Source organism: Phascolarctos cinereus, unplaced genomic scaffold (assembly GCF_003287225.1).
Source record: "Phascolarctos cinereus isolate Bilbo 61053 unplaced genomic scaffold, phaCin_HiC Scaffold_9;HRSCAF=440, whole genome shotgun sequence".
Lineage (NCBI taxonomy): Eukaryota > Metazoa > Chordata > Mammalia > Diprotodontia > Phascolarctidae > Phascolarctos > Phascolarctos cinereus.
In genome coordinates, this window is record NW_027556402.1 from 117,846,173 (window position 1) to 117,870,583 (window position 24,411).

General features: G+C 41.9%; 1 protein-coding gene across 2 annotated transcripts in view; it reads left to right on the forward strand.

Moving 5' to 3' along the window:
• Window positions 1-23,508, forward strand: part of MAML3 (mastermind like transcriptional coactivator 3) — a 532,934-nt gene extending 509,426 nt beyond the window's left edge. Inside the window, exons 3-5 of one of the 2 annotated variants that reach the window (XM_078148694.1) lie at window positions 8,495-8,737; window positions 13,883-13,964; window positions 19,756-23,508. In XM_078148694.1, the coding sequence (XP_078004820.1) occupies window positions 8,495-8,737; window positions 13,883-13,964; window positions 19,756-20,753 (1,323 nt within the window). In that variant the 3' untranslated portion in view covers window positions 20,754-23,508. The remainder of the gene's footprint in view (window positions 1-8,494; window positions 8,738-13,882; window positions 13,965-19,755) is intronic. The other variant, XM_078148695.1, reaches the window with a different exon arrangement.
• The last annotated feature ends 903 nt before the right edge of the window (window positions 23,509-24,411 follow it).

Here is a 24,411-nt window from a genome sequence, read left to right on the forward strand (position 1 = left end):
CAGTAGTCATGATTAAGCCATCTGCAAGTGTGGGGGAGGGGGATGGTGGAAGAAGGCGGGGAGACAGGGACAGAGGTGGGGGTGGGAGGGAGCAACAGTCACCCAAGACAGGCTGGATGGCAGAGAATCAGGCTGACATCACCATCTGCTGGGGCAGGGAAAGAACAGCAAGCCTTTCTTGTTTCTCAGACAGGCTTCCTAACAGGGGTGTAGTAGACAGGCGGAGCCCCGCTCCCAAAGCCATGTTACCTGGAACTCCCTGTCACTCCAATGGCAGGCTTACATCTCACCCCTCACCAGAATAGACCAAGAACCCTCAGGTTCCTCTGAACAACCAGAGCACCCCTATTACCCAAATGTGACTGATGTTCCTGAAAACACTTCACAGAAATGAAACTGCTACGCAGAGATTTCTAAATAAGCAGCTGTCCATCGTTTAGAGATATTTTTACCACCTCTGTTTTTAGAAGACATGCAAGTTGCCTTTTGAGGGGTCTTTCTTCACACCTCCTACCCCCTCTCTGTAGTCCTCAGGATTTGGGGAAGGAGGGGGCATTTGTTGTAAATGGATTGCTTGGTTGGTGAATTGAGTTTTTTTCCCCCTTCTTTTCTTATTGAGAAATGAGAGTATGTAAAAAGCTGTGCAATGTGTGTGACCCAGTGGGTTACCTGCTAAAGTTCTTGATAGAGTGCAAAGGGAGATCTTGAAAGGGAGAATAAAATAGTAATTAAAACCACAACCATTGTCTCCTTTAGCTTCAGTGTCCTATAATCATATGAGCAAAGTTCAGTCTCTCAGATTTGCTTAGATCACACCACACAATGTGTGCCCTCCCTAGAAACAAGAACTGTGATTTGAAATCCTGAAAACTGATGATCAAAATCTCATAAACTCCATTGCTTTGAACTACAGGCACAAGGGGGCCATGCTGAAATCCAGCTTAGTATTCAGGTAGCTGAAGCTATTGATGTGATTTCCATCTCCACATCTCAGATATATTGAAGACCATCAGTTGACTGTCTCACCCACTAATAGCTCCAAAGAATTTTTTATAAAAAACCTTATGGTTTTTACTTTTCAACACAAATTTATGATTTCTCTTAATTTTTTTTTTAAGTATTAAAGAAGAAATATGATCCTTCAAAAGTATACCCGCACTCTCCTACTTCCAGAGCCTTAGAGAAAAGTAGACTTCATTGATGGTCCACTTAAAGTGAACCAGCTCAATGTCTTCCCACAATCTCCTTAACAATGAGTTCTAGCATCTTTCTCTGTCTTTGCTAACTTGAGGGATGTGGCTGATATTTCAGGGTTATTTTAATTAGCATTTTTTCTGATGATTAGTGATTTCAGTTCAATAGACAACATTAAGTACCCACTGTGTACAAGATCCTGTGTTTGATGGTGAGAATACAGATACGAAAACATAATGGTCTGAGCCTTCCATTCTTCTGGGAGCATAACTTGTACTTGGTGCCCTTTTGTTCTCCAGCACTCACATACTCACATACATACACATAAAACTAGGTATCCGATATCAGTCATTAACACTTGATGACTGACAGATTTAAACCTTAGTATGAATGAGTTCAATGGGCCTCTTTTACCAGGCATTACAGGAATTTCCTTCTTAAATATGGACATTTATCTCGGTTTGGATCACCAGAAAGTTGGCTACTGGATGAAACTTTTTTTTTGGCCGAAGAAAGTCACAAAGTTCACCACCTCTGAAGGCATAGTGGATTGTTGGCATGAGATCCTTGAAGTGTCTGAATAAGACAGAGTTCACTATTAAAGGATTTTCTAGCTTAAGCAAACAAGTAGAGAAATTATTTTGGGAAAAAGCAGAGAAGCTTTGCTTAATCCTAAAACGAACCCTGAAAGGGGAGATGTCAGCTGAAAGGAGGTCTGACTCCTTTGCATAGACTTAGAGCCTGAAGGGAATTTGGAGGTCAAGATGGTTATTTTACAGATGAGGAAACTGAGGGCCAGAGAATTTAAGTGATTTGTCCAAGTTTTCACAGCTATTAAGTGTCTGGATCAGGATTTAGAATCCAAGTTTTCTTTTCTTTTTTCAATTCAAAAAGCATTTATTAAGCATCTACTATGTACAAAGGATTGTCCTAGTTACTGACATGGAGGTGGAGAAGAAAAACAAATCAGTTTTTGCCCTCAAGGAGCTTACATTCTACTGGATATTTTCAAAAGTTGCTGTGGCTCAAAAATTCAGTACCTGTAGCCAGGTAATGAGTCTCTCCAAACTTAGCTGGCCTGGTCCTTGTACCACAGACATACTGCCCATCAGCAGACCCACACTTAAAATGAGAACCCAAGTTTTCGTGACTCCCAAGTCCAGTGCTGTATTCACTATGCAATCTACCGCTAGTGTCTTCTATTCCTGCCATTAAGGAGCATTGGGGCTAGCTTGGCAGGCCTGTTTGAGGAGCTCCTGAGACCAGAAGGCTCTCTCCTCACTGACTTCTTCCAGGACTTAGAGATTCATAGATGTAGAGCTGGAAAGGACCTTCAAGGCCATCTAGCCCTGCCTCCTTATTTTACAGATGATGGAACTGAGGCCCAGAGAGGATTGATGACTTGTCTAAGGTCATGGAAATTATCATCCCAACAAGTCAAGTCAACAGGCATCTAGTAAGAAGCTACTATGTGCCAGGCAGTGTTCCTCAAGGAGTTTGCATTCTAATGAGGGAAGACAACAGATTTAAAAGGAAGTTGAAGGAAGAGGAGGAGTACCCACCTATGGAAGTATAGTAGAAAATGTACAGAGTCAGGAGTGGTGCAATGTATAGAGCATTGGCCTTGGAGTCAGAAGTACCTGAGGTCAAATTCAGTTTAGCTTTCTGACCCTGAGGAAGTCACTTAATCAGTGTTTGCCTCAGTTTCCTCATCAGTAAAATGGGGGTAATAATATCACCTACCTCCCAGGATTGTTGTAAGGATCAAATGAGAAAATAATGGTAAAGTACCTAGTACATAGTAAGTGCTATGTAAATGTTATTGTTGGTGAATTGTTTTCAGACACGTTCAACTCTTTGTGACCCCATGTGGGGTTTTCTTGGCAAAGATACTGGAGTGGTTTGCCATTTCCTTCTCTAGCTCATTTTGCAGATAAGGAAACTGAAGCAAATAGGGTTAAGTGACTTGCCCAGGGTCACACAGCTAGTAAGTATCTGAGGCCAGATCTGAATTTGGGAAGATGAGTATTCCTGACTCCAGTCCAGGTGCTTTATCCACTGTACCACCTAACTGCCCAGTAGAAATGCTAGCTGTCATTATTATTATTATTAAACATTTGTCAAGTGCCAACTAAGATGAGCAGGGTGCAGGGTAGGAGGGGGGCACACAAACACACAGAAAAAAGAAAGCATCTCTGCCCTCAGGAAATTTATATTGAGGTGGGGGGTAGGGAATACAACAGGTACACAGATAAAAAGCAGAACTTAATCTGAGAAAGATGAGAGCACCCAATCTACTAAGGCTTCCCAAAGGATGTGCCTGAGCAGTACTTGAAGGAAGATAAGATTCTGAGAAGTGGTGATAAAGAAAAGGGTACATTTTAGGTAAGCAGGTCCCATTTGCAAATGTTCGGAGATAGGAGAATAGCTGTTGAGTGAGTATTGGGGAATAGATTAAAGGAAAATGACCTATTCAAGGCCACATAAATAATGAGGTCTCACTTTGTAACCTGCTCAGGTTGAGTAAATTGGCTAAAATTTTTTGGAAAGTAGCCAAAGAGAATTGGAAAAAAGAAGAAAATTTTTGTAGTAAGTTGTCAAATCAAATTAATAAGCATTTGTTAAACCCCTACTATGTGCAGGTACCATGCTAAGTGCCATTAGGATATATTTTCTCCCACTCTATGTTCTCCCATTCTGTACTTAGACATAGATTTAGCTCCTGCCCCTTTTTTTGGTCCTCACTTAAATTTAACAGTCCCCCTCTCTCCCTATGAACCAAATGTAGCAGATGTTAGGAACTCAGAACCTGTCATCACTGTGTACTCTGCCCTCCATCACACCACCAGCCTGTTACTCCCAGACAAGCCATATCCACAATTTAGAATTTCTAGCAGGTAGGGAAAGGAGACCAGATAGATATTTCCTCTGCCTCAGAAGATCTAGGTTGCAATCTCAGGTCCACATCTCACTCAGGGCACATATGTAGGAATGATGGGGGAGGAGGGACTGGCTGTTACTCTATGGGCTTGTGTCTTCATCTGTAAAATGGGGACAGATGGCCTTCTGAGACCCTTTCCACTCTAAATCTATGATTCTTTGAACCCTCAGATTCCAAGAAGTACAGGGAGGTTTACCCCTAGGCCATGAAACATTGGGCAATTGAAATTAGGATTTTCATCTTTTAGTATGTCTTGGGAGAGAGAAAACAGAAAGGGAGGAGGAGGGGGAAGAAAAGGGTTAAAATCAGCAATATTTATTGATATTAACCATAGATATTGGACCACTAACAACAAAAGAATGTTAAACTGTATAAATGTATTTGACTGTGGGAAAATAATGTTAAACATAGTCATTTACATTAACTACTTGCTATTTATGCCTAATAACTGTGCCGTGCTACACAATAACAATTATATATACATGCACACATATATATAAAATTAACTAAGTATCAGATTAATTTGTCTAAGTTGTATTTGATTACAACACTTAGCTCTGTTCTTTTGTGCTCAGCCTTCCTCATTTCTTTCTCCTACTCCTCTATTTGAGAGGCAGCCTGGTATAGTGGATAGAGAGCCGGCCTTGGAGTCAGAAGACTGGGGGTTAAGTCTTTCCTCTGACACACACTGGCAGAGTGACTCTGGGCAAGTCACCTAACCTCTCAGGGCCTCCCACAACCAGAAAAGATTCCAGGCTGCATTGGTCAAGGCCCACTGGGAAGTCCCCCAATATGGATGAAGTCACAAGACTGGACCAAAAAGAAAAAAATCCTCTATTCACAACTTCTTAAAATTAGAGTGGTGGAGGGCAAAACCAAGATGGCGGATTAGGGGCAGCCATCCAGCTGAACTCTCCCAATGTTCCCCTCCAAACAACTTTAAAATAATGCCTCAAATCAAATCTTGGAGCAGCAGAGCGAACAAAAGGTCAGAGTGAGACATTTTTCTAGCCTAAGAAAACTTAGGAAGTTGGCAGAAGAGCTCTTTGACACCAGAATAAAGGCCTGTCCGGATCCCCCACACACACACACATACACACACACAGCAGCAGCAGCAGTGGTGACAGCAGCAGTTTCAAGAGCTCTCAGCCCAGAGATGGTAAGGGGGCAGACAACTGGTCAGAAAAAGATTACAGAGCACTTTTTGCTGGCACTGGGTACAGCTGGCACTGATTGGCAGCTATACTGTCCATACACTGTTCTGGGTCACAGTTCCAGATTGCAGTTCCAGGGTGGAGAGGAGTTCTAGGGGTCAGTCACAAGGGAGCAGGGGTGCTGGTCCAGTTCCAAGACAAAGAGAACACTAGTGCTTGTGGCAGTAGAAGACCAGGGATGCTTCCTGGGTAATGACCAGAACACAGACTAGAAGAGCAGTGACCACACCTCTCCCAGGATCACAATACCTTCAAAGCACCAAAAATTTGCAAACTCCCAGAACTAGCCCTGAAAACAGAAGCATGAAGAAGCATGAAGCTTGAGACAGTGCCTCAGGTGAGCAGAGCCCAACTTTAACATAAAGTTCAAAGTCAAGAGATAGATTGGGAAAATGAGCAAACAAAAAACAAAAAGAATTTGACCATAAAAAGCGACTTCACTGGCAGGGAAGACCAGGACATAAACTTAGAAGACAAGAGTGTAACAACAGCTACAAAGTCTCAAAAAAAATTCCTGGAAGAGTTAAAGAAAGAGATAAGATTGGTAGAGGAAAAATTGGGAAAATAAATGAGAGTGATACAACAAAATTATGAAAAAGAATTAACAGCTTTATAAAAGAGATAAAAATACTAAAGAAAAATAACACCTTAAAAAACAGAATTAGCCTAATGGTAAAAGAGGCACAAAAATTCACTGAAGAAAAGAACTCCTTAAAAAGCAGAACAGGCCAAATGGAAAAGAAGGTACAAAAATTCACTAAAGAAAAGAACAGAAAAAAACAGAATTGACCAAATAGAAAAAGAGATACAAAATCTCACTGAAGAAAATAAATCCTTAAAAATTAGAATTTGGCAAATGGAAGCTAATAATTAAAACAAAGTCAAAAGAATGACAAAATAGAAAATGTGAAATATCTCATTAGAAAAACAACTGACCTGGAAAATAGATCAAGGAGAGATAATTTAAGAATTATTAGACTGTCTGAAAGCCATGACCAAAGAAAGAGCCTTGACGTCACATTTCAAGAAATTATCAAGGAAAACTGCTCCAATATCTTAGATCCAGAGGGTACGATAGAAATTCAAAGGATCCACCAACTACCTCCTGAAAAAGATTCCAAAATGAAAACTCCTAGGAATATCATAGCCAAACTCCAGAGCTCCCAGGTCAAAAAGGAAATAATTCAAGTAACCGGAAAGAAACAATTCAAATATTGTGGAGCCACAGTCGGGATCACACCAGGTTTAGTGGCTTCCACATTAAAAGCGGGCTTGGAATATGATATTCCCAAAGGCAAAGGCAATTGGGATTAGATGATTTGCCCAGAGTCACATAGCTAGTAAGTAGCTAAGGCTGGATTTGAATTTAGGTCCTCCTGACTGCAGGGCCAGTGCTTTATCCACTGTGCCACTTTGCTGCCCTTACTTGTTAGATTTTCTTATGATCCATAATCAAAGGCTTTAGTGTAATCAATGAAATACCATTGATTAGAGAAAGGCAAATTAAAATTCTGACTGGTCTCACTTATCAGAAAAGACAAATGCAGGAGGGGTAAGGGAAAAAATAATGAATTGTTGGTGGGCTAGTGAATTGATCCAGCCATTCTGAGGAACAATTAGGAACTCTCGCCAAAAGGTTATAAAACTGTGCATACCCTTTGACCTAGCAATACTACTACTAGGTCTGTTGCCCAAAGAGATCAAAGAAAAAGAAAAAGGATATATGTACAAAAAATATTTATAACAATTCTTTTTGTGGTAGCAAAGAATTATAAATCAAGGGGATGCTCATCAATTGGGGAATGGCTGAACAAGCTGTGGCAAAGTGTTGTGATGGATTACTATTGTGCTATAGGAAATGATGAGAGGAGTGGTTTCAGAAAAACATGGCAAGACCTATATGAATTGATTCAAGGTAAAGTGAGAAGAACTGGGAGATCATTGTGCATGGTAACAGCAATATTTAATGGTGATCAGCTGTGAAAGACTTGGCTACTCTGATCAATACAATTATCTAAGATAATTCCAAAGGGCTTATGATGAACAAAATGTTGTCTATCTCCAAAGAGACAACCGATGAACTCTGAGTGCAAATTGAAATATAATTTTCTCACTTTATTTTTTTTTGCTTTTTTTGATATATGGCAAATATGAAAATATGTTTTGCATGTTTTCACATGGATAATTGATATATTACTTGCCTTCTCAGTGTGTGGGAGATGAAATGGGAGGCAGAGAGATAATTTAGAACTCAAAATTTAAAAGGAAAAAAATGTTTAAAATAAATAATAAATTAGAAAAAATTAGAGTGGCCCCAGTTAATACCAGTCTTTGGTTATATTCTACTAGGGATGGGGAATGGGTATGCTATATCCAGAGAGAGAGAAAGAGAGAGAGGTGGATGGATGGAAAGATGTAGATATATACATATAGGTTTAGATATATATATTTCATATATATCTTTATGTATGAAAGATATAGATATGTAGATAGATATAGATAGATATAGGTAGAGAGATAGATATAGAGAGAGAGAATGGAGAGAGAGAGACAGAGACAGAGAGTAGGGAAAAAGCATTGATAAGGGAGGTCAGGAAAGGCTTCCCATAGGCAATCAGTGCCCTTCCTTCTTGGGAACACACTATAGTCATTGACTGATAAGCCCATCACCATCTTGAACTTCTCTAATTGACCTAGGTAAATCACAGATTTTCTAGAACAGACATTTTCCTGTTCATGATCAATACCTCTAAATCCATGAGAAGGAAGGGAGGGGGATATTATTGGGATGCTTTCAGGGCCATGTAAAGTATGTTACTTAGAAGCTTCTAGCTGTACAACTGTATGCCTCAAAAAATGTGCTGGACCTAAAATCATGAGACCTGCCTCTGACACTTAGCAGCTTTGTGACCCTTGACAAGTTACCTAAGTTCTCCTAGCCTCTGTCTCCTTACCTGTGAAATGAGTATAGCAGTGCTTGAACTACTTAACTCACAGGACTGTCATGAGAAAAGTCCTTTATAAACTTTAAAGCATTACACAAATGTGAGTTTTCATCGTTTTTATTCCTTGTTCTCCCCTTCTGTGGACTGTGATGGAAATAAGACTTGCTATTAAAACCATGGCTGTCTCTCTGTCTGTACAGGATCAGCACCCAGTAGGACTCTCAAGGACCACAGGCCCTATTCAGCCCTCGGTGGCCCCAGGCTCCAGCAGCATAGTCACTGGTGCCAACCCTGGGGGTCCCAGCTTCCTGGCCACCCAGCCCCAGGCAGCCATCATGAAGCAAATGCTCATCGATCAAAGGGCGCAGTTGATGGAGCAGCAGAAGCAGCAGTTTCTGAGAGAGCAAAGGCAGCAGCAGCAGCAGCAGATTCTGGCTGAACAGGTAACAGTAACCCAGCCCTGCTTCTCTAGTCTCACTGTAAGCAGACTGGCTAAAGCCCTCATTACCCAGCCCACTATAGCAGCCTCCTCCTGCCTGCCTCCACTGCCCAGGGAAAGAAGTACCAGTTGGCTTTGGAATCAAGGTGAGAATGTGAGCTCCTCAAAGACAGGAACCATGACATTGGCCTCTCTCTGTATCCCTAGCATTTAGCACTGCCTGGCACTATGGCACCACCTAGCTGCCCTCAACATTCTCCATTGGCTCCTAAGAAAAATTCAGTCTTTCACATGGGATTCGAGGTCCACCCTAGCTAGGCACCAACCTACTTTTATAACTTTCTATCATTGTAGTGCTCTACCATATACTCTATAATTGAGCCAAACTGGAAATAGTTAATTAAGTAACTTGCCCAAGATACCACGGGTTCCATGAACATGCCCCATTCTTCTTCCTTCTACACATCCTTTCCCTTAGACCTAGAATAGACTTGTTCCTCTTCCTCACCTATTAAGTTCCTTCCCATCTTTTAAAGCCCAACTCAAAAGCTACTTTCTCTAGGAAGCTTTCCCTAATACCTTGTGGTCAGTACCAACGTCTTCTTCTTCTTTGGACTTCTCACATAGCATTTTGTTTTGTGCTATGACAAGGGCACTCAGCTTGTATTAGTTATTGGGTTACAGGTGTCCATGAACATCATGTCCTGCTGCTAGACTGGCACTTCCACAGTACTCTGGGGAAGTGGAAAGAGTACTCACTTTGGAGTTTAAAATCTGGTTTCAAACCCTCACTCTGCCACTGTGATCTGGTGCAAGTTCTTTTGTCCCTTAAACCTCAGTTTCCTCATCTGTAAAAGGGATGAGAGATTCCACTTGATCTTTCAGCTCTAAATCCTATAAGCTCTTATTTATATAGATTTAAGAGCCACGAGAGAAGTAGGGTGGCATAGGGGAGAGAGAGCCATACTTATTATCAACAAGATTAGTGTTCAAGATCTGCCTTTGACAAATATGGACTCTGTAACCCTGGGCAAGTTATTTGTGGACCCAGGAAAACCTCAAAGATGATAAATTGCAAAGCAGTGGCCAACCTCCATGAGGAGAGGGAGTTTCCTTACCAGAAGCACCCTACACCAGTTGAAAGCATGGGTCCATTTTACAAAGTGGTGGGGGGGAGTCTGCACAGTGCTTTACTTCAGATCTTACTTGGTCCTCAAAAATAACCCTATGAAGCAGGTAGAATTATGGTTTCCATTTTGCAGATAAGGACACTGAGACTTAGAGAGGCCAAAGGACTTGTCCGGGATCACACAGCTAGTAAGTGCTAAGGCAGTATTTGAACCTGGCCCTTCTTGACTCCAGGTTGAACACTGCAGCCACTCCTCTATCATACCACCTCTCAGGACACACCCTCTTCCTTATCTCAATATTGTATCTCCTCCAACCACAGTGCTTTACACACAGAGATTAATAAATATTTGTTGAATCAATCCCATTCAACACAGCACTACTTAGTACCTGTCATGCAAATGTTTGCTTATACTGTGAAATTGATTTGATTTGAAAGGAATTTGAAAAGGCAAACGTGTATATAAATGTATATGGACATTGTGATACCCTGTTTGCCAGAGACAGGACCCATTACTTCTCATACTCCCCACCCCATCTCCTCTTGTGCCTAAGCACAGTCTTCTGATCAGTGGTTAACAAAGTGTGATCTGGGAACCTCTGAGGGTCCACAAGATCAATTAATTTCTGATACAGTAAATATTGATAAATATAACCCACATGAACGAAAGCTCTTAAGGAGGGTGGGGTCCTCAATAACTTTTAAAAGGATAAGAGGTCCCAAGGCCAAAAGCATTTAAGAGCCACTCTTCTATATGCTAAGTAGTTGGTGGCTAATTATTGTTTCTTTCCATCAGTAATATTTCTGTCAGTCAATCAACAAACATTTATTAAGTGCCTGTTATGTGCCACACACTGTGCTAAGTGCTAAGGATACAGAAATAGCAAAGAAGACACAGACCAGGGTTTCCCAACATTTTTTTAGTCTTTGCACTCCTTGACTTCCAATAAACTCTCCTGGTCCCCCTATTCAATATGAATGGAAATAAATTCTAGCAATTATCATGTACCTGCACCTAAAAAATAAAATAGATTAACTAATTTCATTAGGATAATAGGGTTATTTACCAAATATTCCCTAAGTCATATTAACAAATTCCTCTTAACCCTTGGGAATATATGTACCACAGAGTGGGGAGACATGAGCCCTAGATTGGGAACCCCTGATCTAGACAAAATATGAGGGGAGAAAATCCTTTCAGCTTCAGGGATCAGGGAGGCTTCATGGAGGAGGTGGCATCTAAGGTAAGCCTTGACAGAAAATGAGAATTTCAACAATCAGAAAGCAAGAGACAGCAGGAGGAGGTGAGGGGTCGTTTGGTAGATCATCCCTTACCTAGACTTTGGTCTCCCCTAGTGTGGTGCAGTACACACTGTAAGCACTTAACAAATATTTGTTGTTGATTCTGGTCCTTGCTATCTTCCACAAACAGTGGGCAAATTATTTTTCTTTCAGCCTCATGTTCCTCTTCTGCTGATACATCAAGGACACGTGGGCACCCCCAGCAATACATCTGTCAATATAGTCTTCCCAAGTTGCCTTAGGCTCCTAGAGGTTAAATGATTTGCTCATAGTCATGCAGCTAGTGAGTGTCAGAGGTGCAGTCTGAACCTGATTTCCCTGACTCCAAGTCCAGCACATCACCCACTATCCTACACTCTCTCTATATTCCTCATCCATAAAATAAGAGATAATAATATTTATGATACCTACTGTCCAGGATTCTTATAAGGGAAGTGCATTATAAACTCTAAGTCAGTACAGAAACGAAAGCTTTCCTGATTTGTATGCTCATCTTTTGTTTCTGTTTGTGATTTTGTTTTTGTTCCTGAGTGGCCATGTAATTATCTTCTTTTTCACAAGGCAGGCCAAGACCCTGCCAGCTGAAAAAAAGACAAACCTTTGTTCTTTTCACCCCGCAGTCAGCATGTGACAAGGAGCCACACCAATAGCTTTCAGGCAATGATAAATGATGCATCTGGGAGGAGGCTGCACTTTGCAAACCTTTTTTCCCAGCCTGAGTTAGTGACTTTCAGGTTTTGCTGTGGTCCTTCTAAATGTTGGCTTCTGTTCCATGTGTTATTGCTATGGCCAAGACATGGAAGGGTTAGTCAAGAGAACCCAGGGGAGATTTAGCTGAGCCACCTCAGGGGTATGAGGAAGTTGGGGTCCCAATTATCAGCGGTCATTCAGTCCACAGAGAGCCAAGAGGAAATGGGCTAAGCTCCCTAGAGGCAAGAAGTTCAACACCATATGTGGGCAATAGAGCAATGAAAATTTGAGAGGGATAGTGACCAAGAGTTAATGGATGAGTTCAGGTGAATTCAATTCAGGCCACAGAGAGTTAATAAGTACCTACTGCGTTCCAGGCACTGTACAAGGCACCAGGAATGCAAAGACAGAAGCAAGGCACTAGTGATACAAAGACAGAAGTGAAGCATTCTTGTTTTGGGAGATACAATTTATCCCCAAAGAAGTAAAATACAAAGTATAGAATACACAAAGTACTTTTGAGAAGGAGAGAGTGATAACTGGTTAATCTTTGCTCACTGCATGAAGAGTTGACTGTAGCCTACTATTACAGCTCAGATTGAATCCAGACCAGCTCTCCCCACTCCCCATTCCCCCATCCACCTTCTGGTTTATTTTCCTAGTGGTGTTGTGGAAGCCTACCAATAAGAACCTGACCGGGGGTCCCAGCTGGGAACAAATGTATTACATACTATCTAGATCAGAGGATGGTATAAGAAGGTACTGCTTAAAAAGCAAGAACACAAATAACTGACATTCCTTTACCCTTAACTATAACAATTAACAAGCAAAACACCTACTGTGTGCAAGGCAAATGGATGATACTGTCATCACTCCTAATAACATTGGAGAGTCTCCTAAATGAGATTCATAATCACTGAAGAGTTCAGCCTGACCATCTACACCAGAAAAACCAAAACAGATGAAGAGTGCATACTTTGTATTTTATTTCTGGGGAGGTAAGTTGTATCTCCTAGAACAAGAGTGCCTCACTTCTTCTGTCTTTGTTATCCTTAGTGCCTTCTACAGTGTCTGGCACAGAGTACTCATTAACTCTTTGTAGCCTGGATTGAATTAGCTGAACTCAGAAAAGAACAGACCTCTCATTGTCTAGACCTTGAGTGCAGTTGAGTGGAGAACTTTTAGAGCTCATCCATCAGTACATATATGTTAGACGTTTAACAGGGACAATGAGCTGGGCCCAGAGTAGAGAAGGAGAAGAACAGACTGCATTGCATATTAGGAAATTCTTTTAAAGACTTTAAGCTTACTTCTGAAGCAAAGGCACTTTCTTTTCAACATCAATTTTCTTCTGATGATATCTGACTGTGAGTCATGAAAATCTAGTTTCCTAGGAATTGGAAGCTAAGGATCACCCAAAAGATAATGCAGAGAGGATATAAACAGGCTGCATCCTATTAAAAATGAGGAATCATACACAAAGGGTGGTGTAAAATGTATCAACCAAGAAATGTAATAACTGGAAGAGAAAAAAAAAGATAAACTAGTCATGTATGAGTGTGAATAAGGAATCACTTATTCTTCTGGTATCCACATAATGTCAAGAGAACTCAAGTAAGGCCCCCAATGTTGGATGGACCCACTGTGACAGATTTGTGACTAGGCACATACACTTGGTGGCCCTAGATGGGCGGTTATCATCTGCCTTTCTGAGGAAAGTACATACATCAGCCAGATCACAGGCTTACCGGGACATTGGAACATGTGCCATTGGAGTTTTTCTTCCCAAAGTCACACAAGTAGTAAGTAGTAGAGCTGGAATTTGAACCCAGGACCTTCTGGCCCTCTCTCCAATACCTTTTTTCCACTATATCCCATGGCCTTGATTCAAAGTTTTCCATGTCAGAATCACTGGAGGATTTAATTAATTCTGTGTTATTGCTTCTCTCTCTCCTCTTCCGCTTCCTTGCCCTCTCTGACTCCATTCCCCTCTCCGTGTTTCTTCCTACCCTCTTTCTTCCAATCCAGCAGTTGCAGCAATCACATTTACCCCGGCAGCATCTCCAGCAGCGGACCCCTTATCCGGTGCAGCAGGTCAATCAATTTCAAGGTAAGACCAGAGCCTAGCAGTTTACTATGCTTACCCTACCATCCCAGGAAAGGCGCAGCTATGGAACCAGGGCTGAAAATGCCTTCCATATCACATTTTTCCATGTAACATCCTAGTCATCTTACTGATCAGAGGAGCAAGTCCCATCCCATTGTCTCTTTGCTTCCTTGAATTTAGTGCTAGGTATGAGGTCAGAGTTCATGCAACAGAAGGGAAGCTTCAACTTGTAACCATCTCTGGTCACTGCTGATTTTAGAGGGTAAGCCGATCTTTAAGGTCCAATTTGAACATCCCACCCTTGATGAATTTTTTTTTCCAAATCATGACCCTAAAAAGAACAGAGAGAACATTGCTATAACATCCTTCTGAAATTTAGAGGTTTAGGTTAGTTTTGAAAGTTGTTGTCTGTGTCCCTGGTACAAGTTGCTAAGGGGGTGCAGGAGATGACAATGAGGCTTAAACTGACTCTTCCCCTGTCTTGAATAGGAATTGTTGCAATATTACGGGGAGTATCAATATGGGGAAAGTAGCAGAAATTCTAATGAACTCTTTGCACAATCTGAGAAACATCTAAGTGAAGTCAGGGATACTGATACCCAGCAAGGAGACTGGACAGCATGTCATACATAAGAGGATTAAATTGGGGGTATTTAGCTGGAGAAAGGATGACTTTGGAGGCAGATATTATCTGTCCTCAAATATTTGAAAGTGTGTCATGTGAAAGAGAGATTAGATGTATTCTTCATGGCCTCAGAAGGAAGAACTGGGAGCAAAGGGGGGACATTACCGAGTCAGGCAGCTAGAACTACCCAAAAGAGGAATGGGCTGCCTTGGAGGTATTGATTTCCCCTGTGACTGGAAATCTTCCAGGAAAATTTGGGTAAACGTTTTTCACAGATGTTGTCAAATGACTTCTTTTTTGGGCATGGCTTGGATTAAGGAACCATCGAAGATCCCTCTTAACTCTGAGATTCTAAGATCCAAGGAACCTCTTTGGCAAAATACCCACATTTCCACTGAGATCTTCTCTGACTCTATGCTCATCCATCCCTACCTGATCTGCTTGCTCATCACTTTAGGTGCCTTCAGCCTTTACATTTAGAATAGGAAGATTCACTAGGGTTCTAGTCACAGAATCAATTCCAGTACTCTTTGAAAGAGTATCTTTTTTAAAAAATGGCATGTGAGTTTTTCATAGCTTTTGTTACAAGACAAAAGTGTGTGGTAGTGGCTAGAGAGCTGACCTTAGAATCAGGAAGACCTGGGTTCCGGTCATGCTCCTAAACAAATGCTGGCTGAATGACCTCAAATAGATCACCTAACCTCTTGGTGCTCTAGGCAGCAATTTTCTAAGATTATAAGTTACAGAGAGGATGCTGACCAGCATTTCCTCATGGATAACTCCCTATGCCAATGAGATCATAGGTCTAGTCCCTATCTATTCAGAATACCATTCCTAGCACCCCTCCTCCCCCACCATTTACATACACTTATAACCTGTTAGATTGTATTTCATGGGGGCAATGATATGAATCTGTGATTCAGTCAGTGTAATGAATTCCTTGGGGTGGGACCCATGAAGACAGAGAGGTTGAGTAACTTGGCCTTGGTCACACAGCCACTATGTAGTCAGAGACATATGTTCTTGACCCAAGTCTATCCCTCTTCCCACTACACTGTGCTGCCTCTCAGATTCTATTAAAGAGAGAAAATAATCTGACTAAGCCTGTAGTCCATTCTGAGCTGTTTTTAAGGCATGCCACATATTCATTCCTGATCTCATTGGGTGACCAACCCACATTTGGCAATCTACTGGTAGGCTTAATGTTCTTCATTTTTAGAAATGTCCCTTAAAGGACTTTCTTTTCTCCCTGTACTTCTGGTTTGCACCTTTCTGTAATCCCAAATCACATGTGAAGAATATGTAGCAAAACTCTACATGGACTTGAAAGGCAAGAAAATATTAGCATCTCTTGCTTGACGCAAGACTATATGGTACATCTTTTAGTACTTTCCGTATTTTTCATATCCTTGACAAACACTGCTGATATGCTGATGTTACACATCTGGGAGAATATCAGATTGATAGATAAAGAAACATTGTCCTTCCTGAGAAGGTCTGTCAGAAATAGCTCCCAGACTGTTCCTCCTCCATACTTTTAACACTCTTCTTTTCAAAGGACCTAATGACTGTCTTTCTCTGTCTTATTGAGTCCTATGCCCCTCGGCAGTGTTATATGCCCATGGGGAAATGGTTATTTTTCACAAATATGAACTCCTCCCGGAGGGAAGATAGAAAAGAGGCCTCTTAGGAAACAACTGGCACGTTATTGACTCTGGCTGAATATGGAAGAATTGGCTTTGACATTGGGCTATTAGCCAGAAAACAATAAAATTAAATCGACCACAATTTTTCAGAATAGCACCTGCGTGTTCAGCTATAAAAGAGGCCCGTTGCCCAACATACATCCTAATAAAGTGAAGAATAAAGCTAATCTTTGGAGGGACATTTTCTTTAAGCTCGTTTTCTCTGAACATTTAAAATTACTACAGGCATACAACAAGAATAATAAATAATTCTAATTTCTTTTCATGGGCAAATATGCAGCTGATTTAAAAATAACATTTCTTCTACATGTAGATAGTGCAATTAATTATGCTACATTTTAAAAAATAGAAGTTGGTTAGGACTGAGATTCTAAGACCCATTGAAGAGCCTTGTAGATTTGCAGTATTCTAAGGATGCTACCCTGAACTGGTTAAAAACAATTGATCTTAAATTGCACACAATTAGTAATAGGGCTTGAATTGCACAGAATCAGTAGGCACTAGAAAAGTATCCTTGCCAATGTCCTTGCTTCTAAATTACAAAGCCTTGAGGTGGGCCCTTGCATCTGTCTGTAGTATAACCACCCCATATTTATCCAAAGTAGGTCTATGAATCAGCCACAGAATGATGGACAGGATGGACCATTTTGTTTTTTCAGTCAATTTGGGATTTTTCAGCCATCTCAATGACCCATTTGTTCCCAGTTAATCAGATTGTCCATGTGGTTATCCCAGTTCCTACTGTCAATATCTTAAGCCTTCATGGGGAAATAATTGGGCCAGACCTGTGAGAGCCAGCATGCTGTAGTCAGCAAGAGACAAACCTTGGATTCTGAGAGTCCTGCCTTTAAGTCTTATCTCTGGTTCATACTGAACTTGTGACCCTAGGCAGGTCACTTAATCTTGCCCCCAGGCAACTCTTTTAAGGCTCAAAATTACTGAATATTTATTGATCTGCATTGATGGAGAGTTTCTAACTTATGAGTACCCTATACTAAAGATTTGCAGCCTGACCCAGATGAAAATATATTGGGGAAATGTTTAGCAAAATAAATGAAAACACAATACAACATAGATAATGTTAATTTGTGGTTTTCTAGGTAAACCTGGGCTGGCAGAGATCTGTTTCTATTTGAGTTTGACACCACACTGCCCTACACTGAAGGAAAATGAGGAAATATGTGACAGTGCTTTGCATATGTTCTTTTATTTGAGTTTTGACAGGCATTATTATCCCTGTTTTTTAAATGAATAAATTGATACTCAGAAAGTTTATTGTCAGAGCTGCTCAAACTCCCACAATAATTAGGTGTCAGAGATGGGATTTGAACTCCCACCTTCCTGACTAGTTGAGCACTTTTTCCACAGTGCCACCACGCATGCCCCTTACTATACCACACCACAAAGTTGCGATACATAATGTCACCTGGTGTTGGAACAGAAACCCTTGATTTGCTTTAACATTTTACTTAATTCATTGATGCTTAAAGGTGAAAATAATTGTTAAGGCTCTTACCCGAGCTCAGTCAGATATTACTCCCAGAATCCTTTTCATTGCTCAGTTCAGAATGATATTGACCCACCAAGCCAAATAAACATGAGTCATGATAAAAATTCCTATAATTGTGTCTCTTAAATAAAACTAGTAAGTATAGAAATATATTTGTTGTCCAGAAATCAATAAAACAAAAACCCAGTCTCCCTCTCTGTCAGGGTTCTGGATTTCAAGGTTAGACTGTCCTCATCTGGTTTCTCATCACTGTTCTGAGGTGGGATAAAATTTGCTTATTGTATCGATTGGCTCAGAGACTGCATTTTCTTTAAATGGTCAAGAAAAACAATTTTTCTTTTTCTCATAGACTTAATCAGTAGCAAGGACATAGAAAAATTCATTGGTATTTCCCTCCCAAGCTATTAAAAGATTAGTCCCCTGAGCCCATTATCCCTATTGTCTCCTCTTTGTTTGAAAACATCCTGGAACCCAGAAAGAAGGGCACCCATGTGGTTCATTTGGACTCCGTGACTTGGGATCGATATTTGAGTCCAACTTTGTTACAGATCTCTGCATCATTAAAATCACATTAGAGATCTACAGAGAAGCAGTCATCCCTTATCTAAGCAGTGGGCTGAGCCAGAGCGGAACATCTGGGAAGTTGCAGAGTGAGTGAGGAACATTTTGGTACTTCAGGCTCTCAACCACATTGCTCTGACGCATGAAGAGGCACCAAGTCAAGAATGTGGAAACCCTGCAAGGGTGCCCCCAAATTCCTGTAGATCAGAGGAGCCTCTTAGAAAACAAGACAGGATGATTTTTAACCCCTCCAACACTGTTGAGGTCTTAAGGGAAATTAGTTTAATGGTCTTTATTGATAGTATTCTCTGCTGAACCACGTTCCACCTCACAAATTGAATGCGTAATATGATCAGCAGTTCCCATTTAAGGTAGTTTGGGAGATGAATGAGCTCTTGCTTCCAGATTTCTTGGTGAGGGAAAAAAACACATTATGTTATCAGTGCTAATGAAAGTATGGTCAGGGCATTGATCCAAAAATTTCACAAAAAGGAATGTCCTCATGCTAAAAGTTAAATCCATGATCTTCCTGGGAAATCAGATTTCTGGGAATGAATGAATTCATTCATTCATTCCTCCACTTGTTCAACAAGCAGTTATTTAGTTCCTACTATGGACCAGGCACCATTCTAGGCACTGACAAAACAAAAAGACCAAAACCAAAAAATAGCCACCGTCCTCAAGGAGCTTACATTCTACTGGAATGGGGGAGGGGAATGGAGGAAAGAAGGAGAAGCAACTACACAAATAAGTAAATGTGGATGTATTGTCCCATTTTTATAGAAAATGTCTTAGAAAACATTTATTTACTGAAAGGAGTAGAAAGAGGATATTTGTGTGAGAAATACAGAGGACAGCAGCTTGAGGAGTGATATCAACAATTCTGAAGGAACCTGAGAGAAAAGTAGCCACTCAGACAAAACTGCTTAAGGAGAGACAAAGACAGTTCTGAGAGGACCTGAGTGAAAGCAGCCCCCTCAAATATAAAAGTACTGACTTATAGCTGCACTACATTGTTTCCCATATGACTGCTTCAGGACTTGGAAGTTTATTGCAGGAAAATGGGATCAAAGAACTGTTTAGGGACTATGGAACAATTGTATATTGACTTTATGTTGTCTATATACATAGATGTGTAAATGAATTAATGCATGGCAGGGGCAAGAACAGGTAGGAGAACACTAATAACTGGGGCATCAAAAAAATACTTGAGTAGGAGGAAGTGGTGCTTCTACTGAACCTTGGAAGAAAACAGGGATTTTAAGAGGCAGAGATGAGAAGGAAATGTTTTCCAAGCCATAAATGACTTGTTCTCTCAGCCTGCTTGGCTTTAGCGTATAGTTTTCTCTGAGAAAAAAAAATGAGTGGTGTGGTCTTTTTCTTTCCTTGCAGGTTCTCCCCAGGATATAGCAGCTGTGAGAAACCAGGCAGCTCTCCAGAACATGAGAGCTTCCCGGATGATGGCCCAGAGTGCAAGCATGATGGGAATGGGACCTTCCCAGAACCCTGGAGCCATGCCCTCTGCAGCAGCTCAGTCTGAGCTTGGAATGGCCCCTTACAGTAACACCTCCACCAGCCAACCAGGAATGTACAACATGAGTGCAGGGATGAGCCAGATGCTACAGCACCCGAACCAAAGTGGCATGGGCATGACCCACAGCCAGGCCCAAGGCCCGAGGCAGCCTGCAGCCGCTCAAGGAGTTGGTATGGTGAGTGGCTTTAGCCAGAGCATGCTGGTGAACTCAAGCATCCCCCAACAACATCAGCAGATGAAAGGACCTGTAGGACAGGCCTTGCCTAGGCCCCAAGGCCCTCCAAGACTTCAGAGCATTATGGGAACTGTCCAACAAGGAGCACAAAACTGGCAGCAGAGGAGCTTACAGGGTATACCTGGGAGGACTAGTGGAGAGCTGGGTCCATTCAACAATGGTACTGCTTACCCCATGCAGTCTGGACAGCCCAGGCTGACCAAGCAACATTTCCCACAGGGGATGGGCCAGTCGGTCGTGGACACCACTGGCACCGTGAGAGCTCTCAACCCAACAGCCATGAGTCGGCAGATGATGTCATCCCTCCCTGGGCAACAAGGGAACAACCAGGCAAGGCAAATGGTTATGCCTGGCATGAGCCAGGGTGTCCCTGGCATGCCAGGATTTAGCCAGCCTCCAACCCAGCCGCCAATGCAAAGTGGCAACTTTGCCCCAAGCAGCCAGGGCCAGGCTTATGACCGGAATCCATCCCAGGATATACCTTATAATTACAGCAGTGAAGGAGCTGGGGGTTCTTTCCCCAGCCTAGCAGAGGGTGCTGACCTGGTGGACTCCATCATCAAAGGTGGGCCAGGGGATGAATGGATGCAAGAGCTTGATGAGTTATTCGGCAATCCCTAGTCACAGGGGGTCCTGAGAGCCAAAACTCCAGTGGTTAAAGTTTAAAAAGAAAAAAAAAAGGAAACAGGATGTTATCCCATCCTTGTTTTTTATTTTTTTTTAATCTGTGCAAATTGAGCTGAACTGTAGCAGGCAGATGGTGGAAGTTAAGGGTGGCAGTTTCTGCCACCGTAGGCCACATTTTGCAAAACTTCCACATATAGCAATCTCAACTCCCATGGCACATGCCTACTGGGTGTGAGAGAGACAGACAAAGGGACAGGCTGGGTAAAGAATCCCTACCAGCCTGTGGCCCCAGGGGACAACCCTCCCCCTGGTCCCAGGGCCCCCTGTGTGGGATGAGTTGCCAGTCCCCCACAAGCTGAGAAGGACTGCTATCCAAAGTCAAGGAGTCCCCTGGTCTGTTCAGCCCCAAGTCTTCTCAGGCCACCAGAAAAGACAGATCCTCAGGCCATGGGAAGGAATACCTTCCCACCGAAGCTGCTGGGTGATTGCACAGGCCAGACACTGGTGGATCAAAATTGTGCCGAACTCTGGGCGGAAACGATTCCAGGCTTAAAGACATACTACTGTATTGAGAGGGTGGGCAGAAAGACCAGTGATGGCCTCTAAGTCTCTAAGTCTCTAAGACTGCCTAGAGGCCCACTCCCTGTCCCCATGATGAACCCCAAGAATCCTAGAGGCATTGCTGCCTGATACTGCCCAAGGATAGCCAGGTGAGCTTGGAGGAGGAGCATAAATCAGGCGATACAGAGAAGAGGCCCTTGGAAGATGAGTCAATCACTGTTGTGACAAGTGGTCATGGCCACTGTTTGGTTGCATTTCCTAAGCTTCCCAAGTACAGTGCTTGTAAATCTAGAGAGTTTTTCACATCTCTTCTTCTGACAGTGTAGCGTCTAAAGAGAGGGGTGATAGACATCTGCTGGACTCTGGAGATGTCATTCAGGCCCATCTCCAACCCCCCTACTTTTGCTTCTATTTCTGCTCCCTATCCCCAGCCCTGACTCCAACTGCCTAATTCATACAGCTTTTTCTTACCGGTATCCCAAATGAAGCTACTTCCTTTAACTGAGCCTAGTCGTGGCCAAAATGAATGACAGAAGGAATTCTGCTATGCCAGATATTAGAAAGGGACTCTGGTATTTCCTGCCTCTAAAGTGTGTGAAAGTTACCAGTACTACCTGCTTGGACCATGGGAGTCTATTCTATTGGTTGGTAGTACTTGCAGGATATGGGCCCTGCAGATCTGACATCCCTAAATGGGGATGGACCTTCAAGAGAATAATTCTGGTCCTCTCAGGTCATTTTACCCCTGACTCTTTGGTTAGGGTTAAGTCATCTGGGGGAAAAGTCACCCTCAACATCATATTCTGCCAATGACATCTCTTCCTTGGCAGATTAAATGCAAATTTTCTGAGAGTTTAAGAGGCAGAAGTCAACTGATACATCTGGCAAAATTTTTTTTTAGAAAGGGAATGTGGTCCCTATCACTTGAACTAAACATCCCTACCAAATCATCCCAGGCATTTAATCTACCCTGCATAATTCCCCCAATCTGACCCTGTCCAAAGGCACCAACAATTTAGTTTATGTGTGTTCCGTTATTTCTTGCTAATTCCCCTGCTCCCTTCGTACCACATCATCATGGGGACTATGAGTCCTAAGAAAAATCTAGATAGAACAAGGCAAGGAGAAAAGTTAGTAAAAGAATCTTTGGTCTTTGGTCCTTATGACATTGGGTCAATCCTAAGCATGTGCTCTTAGCTCACCCAGAGCCACAGCCAACAGCATTGAAACCCACAGAGACCTGTGGAGAAAGAGAGGTATAGACTGACCTAAGCTGGGAGGAATTCCAAAGAAAAAAAGTTTGAGTGGAAGACTAGGGTGGGAGGAGATGAGCTGCCAAACCCTGCCCTTAGCTTTCCCCTTAGAAAGGAACCAGTGCATGAATCCTCACACAGCAAGGGAGAGAATGCAGAGCTAGTGATGGCGCCAGGTTGGTGAGAGGAACGTGGCAGGAGCCGTTCCCAGGAGGGCACTGCAGGAGTGGACATTAGATCCCTGAAGGTTAAGCCGCATTACCAGGGAAGCTGAGAATTGAAATAGATGAAAACCAAAAAGAAAACAAATGAACACACAAGAAGAAACAGCAAAGTTATGAAAGGAAAGAAGGAAGAACACAAAACATCCATCTTTTTCTCAGAGGTACAGGAAACCAACGAATATGCTGATGTCAGGAAGCTCAAAGTGAGTGATGGAGACAGAGGCTCTATCATCTTCGAAAAGCTTCCTCTGAATACTCTGTACTGGGACCAACTAAACAAGAGGTAGATTTTAATTATTTTTTTTTTACTACGGTGCTGATGTATATGTAATGTCTTAAAAAAGTTATTTGTAAATATGTTTTTACAATCCTGCAAATATCACTGGGTCTACTATCTGTAAAATATATACATATGAATATATATATACTGTTTGTTTAAAATAGAGTATTTTTATTTCATTCCTTAACTCATCATCACTGCAATGGCATTACACTTCAGACTACATCTGATTACTAATTTGTACTGTATTACCTGATGGCAACTGGCTCCATTCTATTCAGATTTTTCTAGTTTTCTGTTTTTACCTTGTACATTGAGCACTGCATATTTCCTTCCAAGAACTGTACAGAACTCTGAAATGTAGAGATGAAGTGATGTTGGCAGACCACTTTTAAAGAAAAAGGCAAATAAAAGATTGTTACCTGAACCAATCCAAAGTGTCTTTTCTTGGAATGAGAACAATTCCCATTTCTGTAGCCCCTTAAGGTTTACAAAATGCTTCCCTCACAACTACCCTTGAAGGTAAGGAGCAAAAGGATCATTCACCCCCATTTTACAGATTGGTAAAGTCAATGAGCATGTATGGCGAGGTGAGTAGGCCAGGGGAAAACCAGCAACCAGCCCATGTGCTCCAATGGTAACCTTGTCATGCTAGTTCTGCCACTTGTTACCTGGGTGACCTGAAGCAAGCTTTGGAGAGGCAACATAATGTAGCAGATTGAAATCAGGAAGACCTGGGTTCAAATTCCACACCTGACATTCAGTAACTGTATGACCCTGGACAATTTACTTAACTGTCTCAGTTTTTCCTCATCTATAAAATGAGGAGGTTGAATTAGGTGGCCTCAAAGTGCCTTTCAGTTCTAGATCTGTGGTCCAATGATATCAACAGATAGCAAAGAAGGGCCCCAGCAGTTGGAGGGGGAGTATATAGAAGGACATTCAAAAGAATCCCATTGGGTTAGAAGGCATGAATGGGGGATGTTTGGTGCTGATGAAGACTTCCCTTGGTAAAGTCGTAGAGCTATGTAAGTATTTCTAGATGAGGAAATCCAGATTCTGGATAGTAATGTGATTCCTCTAACACCAAAATAATAACACCTAATAAGTGTCAAAGCCAGCATTTTCACTTGGGATTCCAACTTTCCAAGTTGGAAAACAGAGATCTTGCCCTCGATCTTGGTGGGCTTTGACTTGGGAGTCACGTGATGTAACTGGTTCCATGACTCTTCCCAAAAGTCACTGGAGATGATGAAGTTTGCACTCTCAAATTTCTTTTGGATCATTATTTAAATATTTATCAGGCAGCTTGGTAACAATGGTTCCCAAACCTT